At 41.0% G+C, this 20,597-nt stretch overlaps 2 protein-coding genes across 5 annotated transcripts in view; both read left to right on the plus strand.

The window, feature by feature from the left end:
- The first annotated feature begins 1,393 nt into the window (after positions 1-1,393).
- Positions 1,394-7,256, plus strand: LOC311209965 (CD59 glycoprotein-like). The gene is made up of 4 exons (XM_084287610.1): positions 1,394-1,442; positions 3,767-3,839; positions 4,558-4,659; positions 6,615-7,256. Exons 2-4 carry the CDS (start codon positions 3,776-3,778, stop codon positions 6,806-6,808), a joined length of 360 nt encoding a protein of 119 aa, XP_084143736.1. The 5' UTR covers positions 1,394-1,442; positions 3,767-3,775; the 3' UTR covers positions 6,809-7,256.
- A 4,812-nt stretch (positions 7,257-12,068) lies between these two features.
- The window catches only part of LOC311210085 (uncharacterized protein), a 45,164-nt gene continuing 36,635 nt past the window's right edge, over positions 12,069-20,597 (plus strand). For all 4 annotated transcript variants that reach the window (XM_084287851.1, XM_084287852.1, XM_084287853.1 and 1 more), the window contains exons 1-7: positions 12,069-12,170; positions 15,645-15,699; positions 16,846-16,989; positions 17,490-17,636; positions 18,738-18,860; positions 19,455-19,622; positions 19,976-20,161. In XM_084287851.1, the coding sequence (XP_084143977.1) occupies positions 15,658-15,699; positions 16,846-16,989; positions 17,490-17,636; positions 18,738-18,860; positions 19,455-19,622; positions 19,976-20,161 (810 nt within the window). In that variant the 5' untranslated portion in view covers positions 12,069-12,170; positions 15,645-15,657. The remainder of the gene's footprint in view (positions 12,171-15,644; positions 15,700-16,845; positions 16,990-17,489; positions 17,637-18,737; positions 18,861-19,454; positions 19,623-19,975; positions 20,162-20,597) is intronic.

The raw sequence follows: 20,597 nt of genomic DNA on the forward strand, positions 1-20,597 counted from the left end.
GGACTCAGCCTGCTAATGACACATGTATGAGATAAAAACCTACCCAGGCAGGAGAACAGCTTGTTGCGGCTACTGTACCAACTTGTAACTTGAGAAAAGTTTTATAAAATGGCTTCAGGCAGTTATTTTTAGCACAGTGGCGTACTGCCTGAAGTTACCAGATGTTACTGCAAGCACTGTACCTCACCTTTACTTGCAGATCAAACAAAGTGTATGCCAGTACTTTCCTCACCCCACCCAAAAGCAGTGTGTATGCCAAATCAGCATGAAAAGTGAAGTGGCCAAGACAATGGAAGAAAACAAGGCATTAGATAAGTCTGCCAGGCCAGCACTGTTGGACTGTAGAAGTCATCACTGGGGAAGTGAAAACTGGTTGTCAAGATGGCACTTTAGAGGACAGCATTTCACCAGTGCTCAGACTTAGTCCACAAGCAAGTGTTGAGTAGGTGCATTTGTAAGTGGTGTTATGATACTTCCAAATGCTCAATGCTTGCTGTTTGCTGTAAGCTGTACAACACATATGCTGCACTGCCTGTCCCTTTGGTGACCATCCCTTTGACCAAGCCTGAAGTTCTTCCAGCTTCTGCTGACTCAGATGCTGAGGATCTGATGCTTACTTTATTGGGCAGGAGAAGGCCCAGTAAAGCCTCGTTGAACATCTATGTACACATATAGCATGTACATATAGAACTTAGTATGTTCAAATGTGAATATGTACCAAAGCTCCTCTTTTTTTTTTTTTTTTTGCTTGCTTTGTACGTGGGAAAGGCTTACCATAGCTCTAGCATTTCTTCTGCATTTTGTTGGGGTTTTACTGTGTCGGTGGTTAATGAGGAGAGCCTTCAGCCACTGCTGAGACTGCAGCATAGGGGAGGAGAATAAGCAGGAGCCAGCCACTAGCAAAAAAAAAAAAAAAAAAAAAGTTGCTAATGTTACTCTAGGGTTGGGTTAATTCCTGTAACTAATTGTCTACGCAGAGACTGTAAAATGGATACAGATGCAGGTGGAAATGCCATTTACGTGACGATATGGGTTACTGGAAAGGAAAACAGGCAACCACCCACCCATGGCTGAAGGTCCAGTTCCTCTGAGCAAAATTTTACAAGTGAATTAGGAAACGAGCTTTATATTTACAACATAAACTTACCAAGTCTCAATTTCGCGTGTCCTGCTGCTTCCTCAGTGGCGCACAGGAACACCCTAAGCGCCTTACGCACCTTCGCAGTTCATTAGGGCCCCATTAGAGCCAAGCTCTTTAATCCCCTAAACCCCTGCCTTTGCCTGGGCCTGGGGCTGCCGCAGCCGTTGGCCATGCTGTTGCCAGGGCCGTGCCGAGCCGTGCCAGCCCCGCCGCTCCGCCCCGAGGGCGGGCCGGGCTCTGTGGCACCGCCGCCCCCCAGCCCCATCGACAGACGGTGCGGGGCTGGCAGGCGGCGGAGCTGGTGAGGGCCGCGGGGCCGGGGGCTTAGGGCTTTGGGGTTTGGGGCTGGGGGTGCGGAGGGGCCCGGGAGGGAGGGAGGAGTAGGGCGGGGGGCAGCGTTGTTGGGGTGGCACACAGCCTGCACAGCCCCCGGCCTGAGTCACGGCACCGCACTGCGCTATAGCGGGACGCGGGGAGCCGAAATCCAGCCCCTATCCCCCCTCCCCTTTTTGGGGGCTGCTTCTCCCCGTGGTGGTCCCGGGCGCCGAGCCGAGCCGCAGCAGCCCCCCGGGAGCGGCTCTGCCCGCGGGGACTGCGGAGAAATGCTGCTGCTGCTGCAGCCACAGCGCCCAGCTCGAGAGAGGGGGCTTGCTGGGGGGAGTCCTGCCTTGCCCCTGAGCCGTGCTGTGCATTGCAGGCTGCAGCATTTCTATTTATAAAAAAAAGAAAAGCTGCGGTTTTACCGGTGGGTCGTCTCTCTGCAGTACAGGAGCAGAGGAAATACGACTCCTTTTCCCCCCAAAATTAGATACGTCAGTAGGGTTACTGGTGACAAAGCTATTCTGCTGGCTGTGATGACTTTTATTAACCTGCCTTACGTTGTTCTGGTCATGGCTTGGTGGCTACTACAAGGACTTCTGTATTTTCTGCTTCTGCTGCTCTTGTTTTTTCCCTCAAAACTCTACGTGTTTATTTGTCACGTCAGTCGTGTGCTATAATAATGGCTCTTAGCAGGGCTACTGTACTGTAAATGCAATGCAGAAAAATCTCTGTTCAGAAATGAACGAGGGGAAAAGTTACCTGAATACAGACGGGCTTATGTTTTGGGCCATTATGCCTGAGGCTCCACTCCTGCACACGAAAATCTCTACCCGTGGTGAAGTACTGGTTTTATTTAAGTGGTTAGCAGACTTGCGTTGGCTCAGGTGCTCCCCGGATTCAATTCCTGGCACTGCTCTGAGTCTGGCGAAGGCCAAAAGGCAAAACTGCCGTGCTCTGCTGACAGCACAGTGTGGCTGAGGGCTCCGCTGGGATGGCGCGGTGCCCAGGGATGTTCTTGTTGCAGTCGGCTCTCGCTTCGGCCGCCAGCCTTGCTGTAACAGCCGGGCTAACGGCACTCCTGCAGATTGATGCCGCTTGTGGGAAGAGCCTCTGGATACAGGGTCTTGGAAGGCTCCTCACAAAGTTGTTTACCCTGGAAAAAATCACATCCCGCATCTGAAGGGTTTTATTTTTAACGTCAGCAATAAACAGAGGAAAAGAGTTTCTTGCTTTTTGTCAGTAGAAAAAATAACTAAACATAAGATGCAGTAGGATTTAAATAATGCTTTACAACAAAACCATCCTTTGAAGTTCACAGGCAATGTTTTGGAAGGAAAAATTCCATCCCGATGTGATTATGGCCTGCCACACCAGGCTCTTAACTGCATATAGAAATAGTTTCAAGCAATATGAACACAGTTAAGAGCAGCGATGCGAGTGCTTCATTGTGGTCTTATCTTAAGTGAGATCTGTTATCTGAATTCCTGGAATTCATGGGACTTCCAAATCCGACTTTGTCTTTGAAGATAAGTATGTCCCACATCCTTCTACCTCACGTGCTGGTCCTTCTTGTGCCTGTGCCTGCTTGTTACTTAGTCTGAAGAGCCTGTTCTCTGCAATAGCAGGGATGTTTTAGCGCTAGACGCTGCTGTCTGTAGCTCATTCTCTGCATGCAGAAGTCTGTCTGGCAGTTCCTGCTGCCATCGGAGTTACTGAAGCCTGACTTTCCCATCTTGCTGCTGCTTGCAGATGGCAGCCGTTGTGGAAGACTTGAGCCATGCCTGAGGTCCCATGGTGTGTAACTGCTTGTGCCAGCACCTCAGTGTGCATTTGGGCAGGGCTGGCAGGAGTATGGGGAGAGGAGGAGCAAATGCCTCCTTAGGGCAGCCGGATCTGTGCTGAGATCTCCCTGAGAGAGGAAGGGAATGCGGTCTGGCTCCAGGGTTATCGCTGAATTAATGTAAAAGCAAAGGCATTCAGACCTAAGCAACCTCTGTGTTAGGTGCACTTGCAGAAGGTTGCTGTTGGAATTAGTGAGGCCCGTTGGGTGGTGCGATAAGCAGGAAGAGAGCGGGCTGAGCAGCGGCCTGCCAGGGGCCTCCGGTGGCTGTGCTCTGAATAAAATCCCTGTTCTGAGAAGGTGCAGAGTCACACCTCGCTCTTCTTCTGTGGCTTCTCTCGACAGTGACTTCATTAAAAAGGAGTCGAGTTTTGAGACCTTGATTCCTCACCATATGTTTTGCCAGTTCTGTGTCGACTTTTAATATAATAAACATTTTAAATCTGTTTATGCCTCCAAACTAGGGAAGAACCATGATCAAGATGAATTGTATCCTGTTAACCGTCTGCATCATTCTGGTTGCTTTTTGTAGTTCAGGTGAGTACAAAGGAGGCTTTTTGCTGATGCAGTGTTATGACAGTGTGTGAAGAAATCATGGAAACTATGTCTGGGAAGGAAAAAAAAACAAGAAAGATCTGCATTATTTAATACCACTTTTGGGAATGAGAGTAACCTTATAAACAGGGCAGAGTTTCTGTTGCTGATTGTCTTTGGTCAGAATAAAGATGCATAATGTGGCAACAAAATGTTTGATTTTGCTGATGGAATATTGGATTCCTGTGGTATAAATTGGAAAGTAGGTGTATAGCATGAGGGAGAAATGAAATGGAAAAAAAAAAAAAAAAAAAAAAGAATAAAAATTCTGATAAAAGTATCTTTTGTCTGTCAGTTTGGAAAATGTAATTTTTAAGGTAAAAGAAGCAAAATTTTAATACATTATTCTGCAGGTGACATGAAGATGAGTATATTTTAAAATGATACAAGTACATGCTTCAGAATCTTACTTTCAAAATTGCCAGTATCAATATCACAGAATCACAGAATCATCTAGGTTGGAAGAGACCTCCAAGATCACCAAGTCCAACCTCTAACCTAACAATAATGCTTGTACATTTCGTCTGGAGTCTTTAGTTTAACAACCATGGATATGTTTTGTGACAGTTAGGTGCAGCTGGTGTTCTTCCGTTTTTCTTATTAATGCTGATAATGTTTCAGCGCTTTATTATTCAGTAAAGGTAAAACCTTGTCTTCTTAGGTTATGCCCTAAGGTGTTACCACTGTGAGAACAGCCCTTCCTTGTGCAAGACCAATAATACTTGCTTATCAACTGAAGATGCTTGCTTGCAGATGAGATTTGGTATGTATGCTGTCCTACAGACTTAAAGTAAACATGGTTGTTTCAGTTTTCACTGTCTGTGCACTTCTAATCTGGCCATAACAAGCATTTTTAGCCTCATGCAGAAGACGGCTTTGAATGCAAACATGAAGGTCGTGCTTGTAGTGAATTGACATATTTTGACTTGAAAGCAACTGATAAAGATGACGATGATTTAGACAGTTGATTTATATGTGTACTAGCACGTGCACAGATATCAGTATATACAGATAAAGGAAAAAAACAACACAGTAGTGGCTAGAAGAAAAAGCAGACAGCATTGACTATAAAATACAAAATGTGTGTCTTGAATTTGTCACACTTTAAAAACAGATAAAGCATGTGTAACTTGTACAATAAACTTGCAGCTAAAGACTTGGTCTTTTTAAAAATTATTTAAAAAATTATATTTTCTTGGGTGTGAATTTATCTGCATCTAAGGAACATGGTCAAGGATATTCAGGGGCATGGAGTTACTTTCCTAGTTGTTGAATAATGTTTGACTGTTGCTCTGAGTGACAGTGTATTCATTGGAAAACTAGAATATCATAAAAGGAACTCACTGTTTATTGAATTTGTAGCTGGCACACATTTTACTTTAGACTTGTTACCTCTAAGGAGTTAAAGTGGGTAAGCTCATGAAAGCATAGAGAAAACTGTTTACTGAATTTGAAGTTAATTGTGGTCATTCTAAGGTTTATAATTTTTAATGTAAATATAGGGTTAATATGATGCTAGATAAATACCTCAGCTGAAGGCCATTTTAGCTCTGTAACAAAGTATTTATTCGTCTCTCTGGAGTCCTGCAGTTCGCATTCTGTTTAAATGGCAGAAATGAAAATGTGGCAATCCTCCCAGACTTCCTTTGGATTGTGATTTACTCAGCACAGCCTTGTAATTGTTTTTTTTTTAACAAAGAGATTCTGAAGCTAATAACCATCTAGTTGGAGGTCCCCCAGTGTCCAGGCAAAATGACAGCTTGGCATTGTGCACCTTGTAAATGAAGATGTTTGCAATCGTATTTTCCTGCCGGAGAGCCGGATGCATATGTGCAAGGTATACAGAAATGGACCTGCCAGCCTAGAGCACTGCACTAGGTCATCTCCGGCAGCTGTTTTCCTAGTGCAGGTCCCTTGAAAGTGAAATACTGAGTAAAGTGAAATAATCTCTCATTTTCCCAGTTGGTTCCTTCTGCCCTTGAAAGACTGTCGTGCTGTCTTTGGACAGCAGGAGCAAATATGGAATGGGACTGCCATCTTCCTGGGACAGTCCTTGCTAAAGGTTCAGTTCTGGTGTTCCGGAGAATAGGTGAGAAGAGGGGAAGGCTCTTCTGCTCTTCAGGCTGTGTCTTCCACATGTTGCATGTAGAAATGAAGCCAGTCACATGTGATGGGACTTGCCTTCAGCACAAAAATGAGCTTGAGTTACTGGACTTGCTCTGAGCTTGGTGGAGGCAAACACTTGGACTGCAGGACAATGCAAGAGCTGCACGGTGAATTAGCAGACGAGTTAGGTTATGTGTTATCTTTGTCTGGCAGGAAGCCCAGAGGAAGAATTGTTTAAGCTCTAACCGCATATCTCCCAGAGTGTTGTTTAGTCTGAATGTGGAGCACTGGTTAGCTGAGCGCTATATATATATAGTTTAATAAAAATAAGTAATTTGTATTTACATATGAATTTTAAATATATATAACATATATCTTTTAGCCATATGTACATATACAAGAGCGTGCTGTGGATACAGGACTACAACTTTCTATCAATATTTACACTACCAAAGTCCTAGTGAAATCACATTCAGAAACTTAAAAACAACCGGAGAGGGGGAAAAAAAAAGCTTAAAAAAAAAAAAAAAAAAGCGAGTACATTGTCTAGTCAGTGATTCTCTCTCCATACCAAAAATTGAATTACTCTTAATCTGTTTAATTATTTTGCAGGTAAACTGAGAACGTCCTCCTGCTGGAAGATATCCCAGTGCAATGTGAATGATATTGCTGTATTCTACCAGTTGGATAATTTTGAATACTTTTGCTGCCAACAAGACTTGTGCAATGAGAGCACAGTTACTGCAGTTAACAAAGCAGCTTTCAGTATTGTCTCTGTAATGACCATGTTATGGATGCTTCTGTAATAACCGTTATCTATGCTGTACTTCCAAGCTGAAATTATACAAAATCATTAACTCTTTCCTGAATTGCACTTCTTGCATTTTCAGTTCCTAACCGGACTGAAGCTTGACCCTTTAATTTTGATTTCTATGTTTTTTTTTAAGGCTACATCTGTTAAACCACTGTCTCCATTCACGTGAAGGAGGACTTGTATTGTTAATGTTTTAGGGAATTCAGGAGTTTTGCCATGCCATCTGCATGGGGAAAATACCTTGTTCTGAAATAGTGTCATCTTGTGGAGAACCTGAGCAAACTTCAGTGGGTTAAGTGGAGAGGAAGGATTGCGGTAGGTCTTGGGCCAGAAAACTGTCCCATTGTCCCATGAATTTTAATTATTTTTCATTGGGATTTCTATTTTTTTTTTTTTTTTTCGGATGTTACCTTTTTCATACACCGAGCAGTGTGTTTACCCTCAACACAGAAAGTGTTGGATCATAAGTATAAACTTGCTGTGCTGTTCATGACGAATGCTGAAGTATTTGATTTCAAGTGATGTAGACTCTTTGTTCCTGTCATTGTAACATTTTATCTTCCTTTTTTCAAGCCAGTAACAATGGTCAGTATGACTACCTTGGAAGAAAGCATCTAAATTTCTTAAAACCAAAACAAAATTAATGCTATAAGTGGGGAATGCACTTCCTCTTTTTATATTTCTGTGAGCATGCAGACAACATATACTAGCTTCCTTTCTAGGCTTTTATTTTTATTTCAGTTTTGCTTATATTTTTTTAAAAGTCTAGGATTTAAGCTAAGCATGTGCTTTGCACTGAATATTTCTCCCTATACTGAAAGTTGTTTATAAAATGCTAAGGAATTAAAATGACACAACTTGTTTACTTTCCCATATAATTAGCTTTTGCTTTTTTGAAAACATGGGCAGGTAAACTTAATCCTTAAAGCTTCCACATAAGAGTATTAAACAAAAATTTAGAGAACTTTATATTTTGACTTTTATGCAACTCTAAATGCCAATCAAAATATATGTATATTTATACAGCATGCAGAAAAAAACACTCAGTTTTATGTGTACAACTTCCAGAGCTCGAGCACTCTGCACATTGTTCTGACTCAGTGGTGGAGACAGACCTTTGATGCTTCCCCTGGATTTAGGGAGCCTATCAGTCGAGTACAATGTGAAATTTTCCTTTGTCTCGTTTGGAACTCTTAGCATATTCCTGCAAGAGTCACGGTCCGTTGTCAATGACATATTCTCTTTCTGAGGACCCTAGCTAGTGCTGTCCAGGGCACCAGTGACACCAGTTCACTCAGTCATAACAAAGCAGGGGACAGCACTGTATTACTCCAAACCATCGTGTATTCTGCAGTGCATCTTTTGGTTAAGTTTATCTTAGCTATGAAAGCATACTGGGATTTCTCTGATCACTCAAAATATGAAAGCTATGCTGTCTTTGATTAATAAAAATTCCAGAAAAGAAAATGTGGAGAGTGTTGTTATTTAATAGCATGCTACTTACAGCTGAATATAATTCTAGTTGTTTCTGTGTGGGATACATCCATGCTTCACATCCAGTGGCTCTTGATAAGTGCAAGCCAGACTTCTCCCACTTTCACCTGGAGATTGCTGCTGCCTGTGGTAAGTTAGTTTTGGCAGAGCGATTATTTGCTTTACAGAGCTGTTACGCCTAGTGGTGTCTGGAGTACAGGATAACTTGACACTGTTGCCTGGTGGGGTTTTTGATTATCTAAGTTGTTTGCTCTGTTCTAAATTACTGGCACAATTAAAACCTGTTTCTTAAAATACTTTTATTTATTTTTATTTATATCCATAATTTATACACTAATAGACATCTAATCATCAAAGAGTATTCTCTGCATCTCCTCAATGTTCATTGCTCTTGTAGCCATTACTCCTTTTTTCTTGAGCAAGGGTTTACAAAGGAGTTATTTTTCCCTATAAGCATGTGAACAAGGAGATAAGTAATGGAAGCTGCAGTAGCAGCAATCAGGGCATGGAGAAATTCATTCTTGTGATCTGTCTTTGCCTGAATTCCTCCCTCATTCTGTTTTCCATCTTATACTTGGTGTTTTCCTTTGAAGGGAGCTTGGGCATGGAGAGTTTGGAAGCCCTGTGGTGATGATGGGAAGGTGGAGCCGAAACACCTGGTTGGTAGGAATTTTGCTGTATCTTGTCTCAAGTCATTCTCTGGTTTTCCCACTCATAAATGATAAGGTGGGAGGGAGGTCTCCGTGCTATTCCAGGATGCAGGAAATTCTGAAAAGAAGAAGATATACGGAAAAAGAAGAGAGTTAGAGCAAGCAATTTCCTCCCATTTTGGGATGAGAGAAATAAGGAGGCTAAGAAGTAATGAGCTTTTATTTTGCAAAATGTGGGGGAATTCCTAAGGCAATAAATTAGTTCCAGCAGAGCATGCACATGAAGTAAGTTGGTATTGCGCTAACTGGGGCATCTGGATATTGTTGTTATATAAATGTTAAAGGCACTGGGTAACAGCAGTATTTCTCCATCTGGGAGAGAGCTTAATGTGTCCGAATCTCCACGTGTCTCTGAGGGACTCATATCTTGCTGGTAAATACATTCAGCCTTAGGCCTGGAGTCATAACAAGGAAGTTTGGCTACAAGACGCACGTAAACATTAAAACCAGTTATTTGTAAAATGTCCATGTTTGTTCCCTCAGAAAAAAGTACATTGTACTTTCTGACTTGATAACTCAGTTTCAAGATTGCACTAATGGGACCTTGATGCGGCACCCTGCATTTTAGAGAAGAACAGGGCAGCCAATTCGGCTGTGGGATCCCAGGAGGAAGCAGGTGGTCATTTCTACTCCCATCTTTCCAAGAACAGTTTATCTTTTATTGGGTTAAAAGATAAGGAAGACATGCAGATGAGACTATGAGTTTATATGCTGTGTTGATTACTACAGTAAGGACAGCTCATATAGCATAGGAAAAGCTGTTCTGGAGCCTAGAAAAGTGAAAATTTAAGAATGCTTTTGGTTTCTTAAGTGGAATGAATAAAAAATGTTTGGAGCAAAGTTGCAGATAAGGACGTTTACTGAAGTTAGGAACTAATTTTGAAGAGTCAATTAATAAATGATGGGTATAAAAAGGGTTAATGTGAAGCAGCAGGTTCCTAAAGACAGACTGTTCCCCAGGCAACACTAATATGCACATCCCAATATATGAGAGTGGAAAATTCTGTGATTCTGGCCTACTGCAGAGACTACAGGGCTGGCTGTACACAGGAGCCTATCTTACTTTACATGTAAACCTGTTGTTATATCTACACCTTCTTCCGTATGTGTTGTTCTTCTACTGATCTTCTTTATTTTTCCTCAAAACCCTACATGTTTATTTGTAAGGTCAGTAGTGTGATATAACAGTTGTTAGCAGGGCTACAGTATTGATATACAATGTAGAAAAATCTCTGTTCAGAAATGAAGGAGGGGGAAAAGTTACCTGAATATCAATGGACTTACATTTTGGACTGTTATGCCTGAAGCTCCCCTCCTGCACACACACACACACACACAAAACAAAAACAAAAACAAACTATGATCAATTATAGGTTTTATTTAAGAGGTTATAAATCTTGTGTTGACTCAAATACTCTCCGGATTCAATTCCCAGCACCATTCTGAGTCTAGCGAAGTTGCTCATGGCACACTGCTGCTGTTCAGAAAGAGGGGTAACTCCACCCTTACTCACGGGCTGTGTTTGTTTTGATGTTTGATACAAAAGTCATTTATACCATTTTGGTGGCTAAGGATGATAATAAAGCATGTTCACTCCTGTTTTTCCTTTCTGACAGCTACTCAGAAATGCTAATTTTTGGCAGGTTTTGAGACCAATGAGGCTATGGAGACACTGCAGAATGGGACTAAAAAGTTGCACGTTCAGTGGGTGGAGGTTGTGATCAGATGCACCCTTTTTTGTTAGGGAGAGGGCTGCAAACCTAAACTAACTGAAGCAGGACATAATGCAAACATGACTGTTTAACTTCTGTGCTAGCAGATGCATCAGAAGGACTAATTTGTGAGTGTAGTAATGATGATACTGGCTTAAACGTTTCTGTTGCTGTTTAAGGATCCAGTTTTTGTTTGTGTTTCACTGAAATGAGTTTCAGCACAGCATTTTTGGAATGCCAGCTAGCCCAACTCTGTTTTGAGGGTGTAACACAATGTTATTGTTCCCATGTGTACGATTGCCAAAGAACCCTTTATTCTTGAGAGCATTCACTCATGCAGTGCTGGGAAGCCTGTGGTCATGACGTTATGGAGAATTTCAGTGGGAAGTGTCTGTGGGAGCTCCCAGCTTCGCGTTGTACTGGCCCAGTAGTTGCAGTGACAGTGCTCTCGCTTTGTCTTTTTGTCTGCAGCCATCTCCAGGAGAAATGACCAGGCACTCCTGTAATAAACAGTGTTGAATCATAAGAAGCTAGCTGTGAATTGGAAAAATGGACATAGACGCTGGTCATGCTGGCAAAGCTGTTTTGCCTCATCTCCAAGCAAATTCAGACAGAGCAGCTCAGGTTACAGCAGAGCTGTAGTCCACTTCATGCTCATGCTAACGTTCCCAGAGATGCTAATGTTTTCCAGAGGACTTCAGCCCCTAATTATCAGCTGTCACGTTACTGGGAAGTTAAGGCATAAATGAGAATACAGGCACATTCATTTAGCTTGTAATCAGAAATGAATGAAGACAGTGTGCAATGTTGTACCAGAAAGAGATTAAAGTGATTGAATTGACAATCAGATCTTGAAAGTTTAATCCCATTTAAACATAAGCAGTTTTTTTTTTTTCTTCTTCTTCTTGTCTCTAGTCATTTTGATTTTGTAGTCTGCTGTAAATAAAGCTTATTGCTCAATGTACTGGTATGTATGAACAGGTGCTTATTTTAAAAATGCCATGTCTGTAGCTGGGCCACACCAGAAGCCATAGAGTGCAAGACGCGGCTACGAAGCAACAGTTTGCATGCAGAAAAATGCACTGGAGAAGGAAAAACACGACAGCTGCTGGTCAGGCACACAAGGTACAGCTTCATTTTGCACTATACTGTGGTGGCTTTCCACTTAGAAAAAGGACTTTAAATCCGTCCTCAGCGCCCGGCTGCCCCGGGGGCCATTTTCCCCCGGGGAATGCCGTTCCCGTCCCCTTTGCTCTCCCTTCCCCTCAGCCCCGAGGCTCCTCCGCTCCGCCCGGTGGCGCTGCCGGAGCCGCCTGGCGCTGGGCTGGGCCGGGCCGTGCTGCCGAGCCCGGGGGAGCTGCCGAGGCGGCGGCGAAGGAAGAGGAGGAGGCGGCGGTGGCAGAGCCCGGCCCGGCCCGGCCCGGCCGCCCCCCGGCAGGTGAGTGGGGCCGCACGGCGCCGCCTCCCCGCTGGCTGCGGGGGGACGCGGGGCCCGCCCGGCCCGGCTCTACGGGGTGGTGGTGGGCCCGCAGCCGGCCCCGCAGCCCCGGCTGCAGCCTCCGGGGGTGGCTGGGGCGGGGAGGGGGCCCCGGCTGCCTGCTCGCGGCACCGCGTCCCCGGAGGTCCCATGGCAAAGCGGGGACCCCACTAAAAAGGGGCCCTGCACCTGCCCCATTGCGCCTGCCCTTTGCCGCAGGCCCTGTGCTCCTGCTTTCTGTCTCTGCTGATGGAGGCCAATTCCTGCAGGAGGGGAGGGTGTTGGGCCCAGCAGGGGGATTGGCTTCTAGGGGAAAGTGTAATGTTGTTGAGAAATAGCTGCGTTATTTGCACAACAGCTATATAAATGCACTGTTAAATTTTCTTGGTTCAGCAGGAGGATTGGTGTCCTGGCAGGCCATCGTATAGGCAGATCCATGGGTAAATGTGAAATGTGCAGTTGCAGTGAGGAAACATACCTGAAAATGCTTTGCTTTCAGTGTCCATGATTAAAGCACAAAGTCATTCTAGGAAATACATTTAAATTAATAAAACACTTGCCTTAGTTTTCATATACTGCTGTTGGGAGCCTTTCTACTGCTGCCCTGTTAAGAGAAGAGCACGGGGGCTATCATTACGTCCCTTGCAGAGAGGGTGCTGCCTGTTTTCTAATATAGTCATTCTGCAAGAGAAGAGGTAAAAGACCTTCTGTAGCACCTTTGTAGTGAGACCTCAGATGAGTGCTGTTTGAAGCTATTATACCAGAATGACTTTGAACAGACGTGGGGAAGGTTAGGCAAATGTGTGTAGTTCTGTGGAAGTCAGGGGACTGTTTGTCAGCATTCCTAATCATCTGAGGAGGCGTTTGTAACATCACGTTTCAGTAGTCTACCCTGTAGATTCCCTGTAGATTGGTAACTCTCAAGCTGTGGGGGTTCTTTGACCACCTAAGTATGACCTGCTGCTGAAATGTGTCCCCGTCTGCTGTTGTGCGCCCCTGATTGCCCCTTGTGGTAGGCCCTGTGTTTGCCTGACTCAGGGAAGCAAGCAGGCTTGGAAGCTATCCAGGTGAATACATGGTTAGTATTTTTTTTATAGCTGGATTTGGCTGCAGCTAAAGCTGGACAAAGAGAATGGAAGAATATGAAGCCAAAGCTGCCAATGGAACTCTCCTCTTTGGTTGCATCCTGTTGTGCTAAGAGCTGAAACCTCAGCTGTACTTTAAGCATCAGGAGTAGCTGGTTTTGTAAAATTCAGCAGTCCTTTGTTATATCTCCTGGAATTTGTGTAGGATTCAAGTATCTTGCCTGTTCTTCAGTGAAGAAGAGATCAAGGGAAATGAATGTATAGTGCATGGCAAAGAACGATCATCAACACAACGGGATATGCAAGATGAAGAGTGGGATGAGATACACTGGAAGCAATGAAACAGTGTGGGACATTGAAATTGAGGACAAGCAGTCTGAACTTACTGGGGAAAGACAAATGATCTGTCACAGCAAAAACTTCCCAGACAATATAGTCACAGAGGATTTGGATTCCCTGCTTCTCTTATACTTGATAACCGGTAGTGCTATGTTCAGGAAGTAGGCTGCCAAAGATAACTGGTAGTGCTATGTTCAGGAAGTAGGCTGCCAAAGGAAGGAAAATTATGATAGGCAACTTGGTTAAGTTCTGTTTAGGCGATCCTGCAAGCAGAAGGGACTGTGTTGAGCGTTCCACTTGCAGCTTTGCCATCTTCGGTGCTCTAATTGGCTGTCTGTATAATACAAAAAAAATCATCGTTGGTTGACTTTATGCTGGCTAAGGGAAGTCTGTTCAGTTTTGTTTCCCAGCTTGATTTGGAAAGCTTGTCAATATTTACTATCCCTTGTATAAACAAAAACAAATCAGAAGGTAGCAGTTGAGGTATTCAGGTAGGAATGCTGGCACGTGAAGTGACCAAAAGTGATTGCATCAGTCAAAGCTGTAAATGAGCGAAAATAGCCATTAGTAAAATGGAAATGCGCCGTGATTACATCTAGTGAGTCATTTTACTCCACTTTGTACATGGGTAACCCTTTAATGTGTCTGGAAATGAGCTTTTTGCAGAGAGCAGATTTGATGTTACAGCTCTGGAGGAGTTATGGGTGGGGTTTTTACTTCTAAGTTGTATAATTTCTGTCCCCAAGCCCGCAGCTTGCTTGATTTTAATGTTAGAAAAGATTCCTAGCGTAATCCATTTTGACCTTTGTAGATAACATAGGCCATAGAGTGCACTCTGTGATTCCTGCTTTTAGCATTGAAAATATAACCATCTTTAAAGCAGTCTCTGCTATCATTCTGCATACCTTTTAAGGAAAGCTATGTGCTAACGTTTATAATAAACTCTTTTCCAAATTCAGTACCGCTGACTGATCTGTGCATGCATATTTCAAAAGTATGTAATACAGATTAGAAAGGACGGATTATTTTCCTCTGGATGTTGCTAGTTGAGAGTGAAAATTACTGAAGTACAGCTTTACTTCTTACTTCATGCTGCTCGTCGGAATTACTATACAGAGGCAGAGCAATATACATTAGTCTGCTCTTAATGTGCATCTCCTTGACACAGTTTGGTATTTACTGCATTGGTTATTTTAAAGACTTTGTCCATTTTTTTCTCAGCCAAGCTTGTCGCTGTTGTTCAGTATTGTTCTTATCCTTAGAACTGCCTTCTACCTACTTGGTCTGTAGGATTTTGCTTCTTATAGCTGTGTTAGAGCCCGTACTTGTGTTTATTGTGAGACTGCAGCTTTCCGTGGTCTGAGGCTGTAATCACAGGTATGTCTGGTACATTGGTACCATTTAGAAATACGTGGTGCTTGGTTCAGAGCAGAAGAAGCAAGGAATGCTTGTTTGCCTGGAGGTTTGGATGCTAGCATTTAATATGCTGATCAGTGACCTCGGGTTACAACACTCATGTCATTTTTCTGATGAAAGCAGTCATGGCAATTAATGCAGTATGCTGTTCTTTAACGCTTTCAGTCGTTGTGTAGGGTTTTATAGAAATACGCATTGATATAATCCCTGTCACATTGCAGTGGCAGGCAGAATGTTTAAAGTCAGGTTAAATATTAGTGAACTTTAAGTGGCTCATATCTTTTATTTATATATGGAAATAGCAACTATGCTGAGTAATACTTATGGCATTTAAATTTTAAATACTTTCTTGGATTTTTTTTTGATAGTATTGACATTTTACTAACAACAAGTCTTTAGAAAAGGCATAACATGCGTATTTTATACATAATTACATTATTTCTCAGCAGCTAGTAACGTGATGGAGCTGTTAACAAACGCTTAAAGTTAGAATTGAGTATTTTACTTTGAAATACCCAGAGAGAAGGACCAGTTAATTAAAGTTACCTGAGTCACCGACATTTACTAATGTATTGTTTCATTTGTTTTTTCATAGCTATCTTGAAACTATGTGGAAATGGGGTAGTGGAGATGATTCTCCTTCCAAAGCTGTAAGTACTGCATTTCTTTTAAGATAATAATTTCTTAAGAACTTCTGACGTACAGAACCCTTAACTGATGATCTACTAATCATATATGTTTGCTCTGTCATAAAGAAGTTGCTTAACTGGTTTCACCGTGATTCACTTTTAGGACTCTAAAAGTCAAGTTGGGTTCTTGCTCGATATTTAATCCTTGCGTAACACGACTGCTCTATTCATCTTCATTATGCTTAACTTGCTTTAAGAGAGCATCTATAAGAATTACATAGACTTTATCCCAAGTGTGTTTTTTGTGCGTAGCATGTTAATAAAATATTTTGTTGCCACTAGGTTCAGTGACACTACTGCTAGATATTATAATGAAAATCCAGTAGATAAGGAAATCAAGTCCTTGTACATTAAATATGTCAACATACAGTATAGCTTAATTATTTTTATGGCCTTTTCTTGTTCATTCAAAAGTGATGTCATCCCCTCCTGCCTTTTTTTTTCCTTTAAGTGAACTATTGCTGTAGTTATGTTCAAGTTTATTTTAAGAAATGTGTTATTGATGGAAAGGTGAGGGATATTGAGGGATATTGCTTTTTTTTCCCCTGATTCCTTAAAAAAATAAAGCTGTGTTTTAAAGTCTCAAGTAGAGTTAGGTAGATCTGCTTGAAATTGTTAAAACTTTTTTTTTTTTCATTATTATTCCATACAGATGTTAGATGACTTTCAGAGACAGAGGGGAAAGTTGCTGTTCAAAAGAATTTATAATATGGAAATAGCTATATAAGGATTAAGAAAAGAAAGAAACTGCAAGGAATTTCTGAGATGGCAAAATACAGGGATTACTTGTTTGTGCACAAATGATCAAGTAATTGTAGTGGTCTGACTGAATCATAGTACAATGAAGAGTGTTTCTACGCAGATGAAATCATATTATTACAATTATGTTGTGCATTCTATTTTACATGGTTTTATATAAACCCTTCTGCTACTGTATCTGACAGACCAGTTCAAAACAGTCTGGTACATGTCCATACAGTATATGTATGTTTTAATATTGCATTCTAATAAGATTTGCTGAATATGTTTAAAAAAAAAAAAAGCTGATGGCACAAGAATTATTGTCTGCGCTATCTTGCTTGTTCAAAATATGCTTTATGTCTGCAGGCTGCAGGGTCACAAGATGCAGGAAACATGTCGGTGACAGATTTGACTGAACAGCTGACAAGTACCGAACAGCTGGTAACTCAGCTAAAGGAGCTTGTCCGAGAGAAGGATGCTGAGCTTCGAAATAAAGATAATCAGTTAAAGGTACTGTGTATATATTTTTGTCAAAGACACAGTTTAAAAAAAAAACACATCAGTCCTGTTTATCGTATGCTGTTCTTGTAGACAAGTTTAATAGTCAGTTATAACAACTTCAGGAACCCGGGGAAGCATTGGTTACAATTAGCTGTTATGTTTCCTGGGCATTACAGCTTTTTGCCAATGCATCTTCATAGAATCACTTAGATCATCAGGTCCAACTGTTAACCTAGCACTGCCAAGTCTGGCACTAAACCGTATCCCTAAGCACCACATCTACACATCTTTTAAATACCTCCAGGGACAGTGTTCCAAAATTGTAACTGAATTTGGATATTGCACAGGCAGCAGTCTCTTCACAGGAAAGATTATTTTGTTTTGTAATTACTTTAGATTTCTGTTTTTGTTTCTCTTTTTTTTTCTTTTTTCTTTTTTAAATGGGAGACTTGAAGGATGCAGTTGTTCAGGTAGCTAATTTAAGCCCTTCATGACTGTAATGTTTGTAGGAGGAGAGGGAATCTGCTGATGCCAAACTTTCCAAAGTGAAGCTGCAAAACAAAGCCAAGGTTGCATCATTAACCTCGCAACTGGAAGAACTTAAGAAACAGTTATCAACAGCAGGAGGGTTAGAGGAAAAAGCAGAACAAAAAAAGGTAAGTGTCTTTACATTTGAAAGTAGACATGTTATTGTACTGGACTTGCATATGGAACTGAAGTCCAAATGTTGATCTGAGTCAGGTTAGGATCAAGGTAGACTTTGTAGCTGTTGTCTGTCCATCTGTGTATTTCTATCTCATTCTGTTTATCTTTCTATAGAAATTTAGAAAATTGTACATTCCTTTCAAATTGTTTTATTAAAAAAAAAATCTTACTGGTTTTCATCTTATTACTGGCTCAGACTCTTAACACATGAAGATAAGCTTTTTGAGAAGAAATAGAAACAAGGCTAGCTTGTTATTTAAATATCAAAGACAATAATGGAAATATAAGAATGGCCTTGGTAGCAAAATTTAGAGCAAGTATAGTAATCTCTCATTTAAGTTACAATTGTTTTACCATTAACAAAGATTTTTAAATTTGTTTTTAGTAATGCAGTTATGTTAGTAGAGATTTTCTATAAAATAGTATATTTTAATGACATACAACTTCTAACACAACTTTAGTGAGACTTCAGTATTTTTTAAAGACATGATAAAGTGGAATAAAAGCAGATCAGTCTGTTGAACTTCCTGTGTGTCCTCAAAAACATGCAGTGGCTAATTATTTACATCTTTCCAATTTTTCTAGGAAGACATAGTTTTAGCAATTGGGTTTGATTTCTTTTGTAATGGCAGACAGTTTCTATAATCCAGTAGTTGTATCTACTGAATTCTGATTGGAAACACTGTGTTTAGGAGGAATTCAATTAACTTTGCCCCCCAATATTTTTTTTCTTTTTCCTGAGTTATATTGGTTATGCATGCCAGATTATGTGGGTTACAGAGACCAGAGGAAATGAATACCCTTTTTGTATGTTTCAGTCCACCTTGCGTAATTAATAATTACCATTAATAATTTAAATATTAACATTTTTACTAGTTTGATCAAAATACTGTGCCTGCTTTGTTTAGCTTCTACTTGGAATACTTAATATATAAGAGAATAGGAATACAAACTACAAGGCCACTTTATTTCACCAGTATTGTCTGAACAGGTAGAAGTAATGAAGTCAGTCTCTACTTACTTATGGAATGTGAAACTCCCTGTTTTTGCAGGCATCAAGAGATGGTGACCAGGAAAATGCTGCAGCAAATCGTGGGAAAATATTGGTGCTGAGAAGGAGAATTGAAGAACTAGAATCCCAGATCACACAAAAAAATGAAGAGCTACAAAAAAAGGTGGTGTTTTATATGATGCTGAGTGTATGTTTTTTCACATGTGTGGTGTAGGATTATACTTAAAGACTAAAGAGATATTTTGAGAAAGTTTTGGGTTGAGAAAACAGAGGTTATGTGCTACAACCTGCCTGAACAAATACAGTGAGATTCTTTCATTGTGTTTTCAGTTAACATTGAATCCTCAAGCATGCTTATAATAGTAGTTTGAAAATAAATAGAAAAGGAAGCACTGTATGAACTGTGTGGGTTAATGTTATCTTTAAGTCTTCTATTTTGAATTAAAATGTTTTGCTTCAGTTTTGCTTGTTGCAAAAATAGCTAATGACAGAAAGAAATACAAATAATGATTTTGTGTTACAGTTTGTAACAGTGATGTATTTTGTGGACATTATTGTTGACTGGAAGGTGGCAGGAATGTGAGTACTGCAGAATTTCAGAGAGAAACAGGCTCAGTTATTAAATGTTAGAGTTAAAATTGAACCAGGTTATAAATGTGATTGTAATTTTTTCTGTACCCTAAAATAGGTACTATGGTGGTGATGCAAACTGTGCTAGAAATACAGATTACATGCAGTGTTGTCTTTTCATTTTCAGAATGCTGAACTGGAGGCCCAGCGCTGTCGGGGGACTGAAATGGATGCCATGCTGGCGGAGAAAGAAAAGAAGTTAGCTGAAAGAGATGCCTATATCATTGATTTACAGAAAGCCTGTGGATCAGGTGATGCTGCCAATGAAATACTCTTGCCCAATGAAGAATTGAAGGTATATATATCAGATATAAAACCTCCACAGAGGTTTCAAAGAATTAAACAATTCTGATGTTGTATGGTTGATCCTTTTCTGAAGCACAAATTACCATCAGTTACTCATGTGACTACAATTTCTTCATTGATTATTTTCATTTATTTTAATATGTATATAATTATTTACTTTAGTCAGTAATAATATTGACTAAATAATACTTTTACTGACTTTTAAATCTGATGAGAAATTTCACTCAAATTAAAACCAAACCTGAGCTTCTAGTTTTATGTTGCTTGCCTGAGGGAGGGCTGGATGGTGGGTGTTTTTTCTGGGCCCATTCTTCTAATTTTCTAACGGTTTGCATTCTAAAGAATGAGCTGTCCATTAAAGAGTCTTCACTGCAAAGCATGCAGATTCTTGTTCAGAACCTTACCAAGAAGGTTGGAGACAGTGAAGAAAAATGTAGCTTGTTCCAGGAACAGATTGAGAGTCTTAAAACTGTTCAGAGCAATGAAAGAGAACGTTTCCAAGAAATGGAAGCTGCATATATAGAAAATGTAAGTAAACACTCTAGAAATATTTACATCTGTTGGTGGAAGATATGGTATCTTGACTGTAGTATTGCTATTTCAATAAATGAGAAATGCCATTCTTAATTTTCAGTGATTCTTGAGTTAAGGTTTATATGGCGATCAGATGAAGTAAGAATAATGAAGTAGTCAGTAAGTAGATGGTTTGTACAGATAATTATTGAAAATGAAATTACTGTGCTAAGAAGGATTTTAAGGATGAGGCTGATGTTTGTGCACCGAGGAGATAGTATGTAGTATGACATACTATGAGTGAATGACATACTATGAGTGATAGTATGAGTGAAGTGAGTTGTGCAGCATTGTGGTTGAAGAACCTCCAAGCCTGTCTTCCTTTTGGCGCTACACCTGAAGGTGCAAAAGTGCACGCGTGCAGTGGCTAGTAGTGTTTTGGGGTTATTTA

This window comes from Netta rufina (genome assembly GCF_964035555.1).
Source record: "Netta rufina genome assembly, chromosome: 5".
In the NCBI taxonomy this organism is placed as follows: Eukaryota; Metazoa; Chordata; class Aves; order Anseriformes; family Anatidae; genus Netta; species Netta rufina.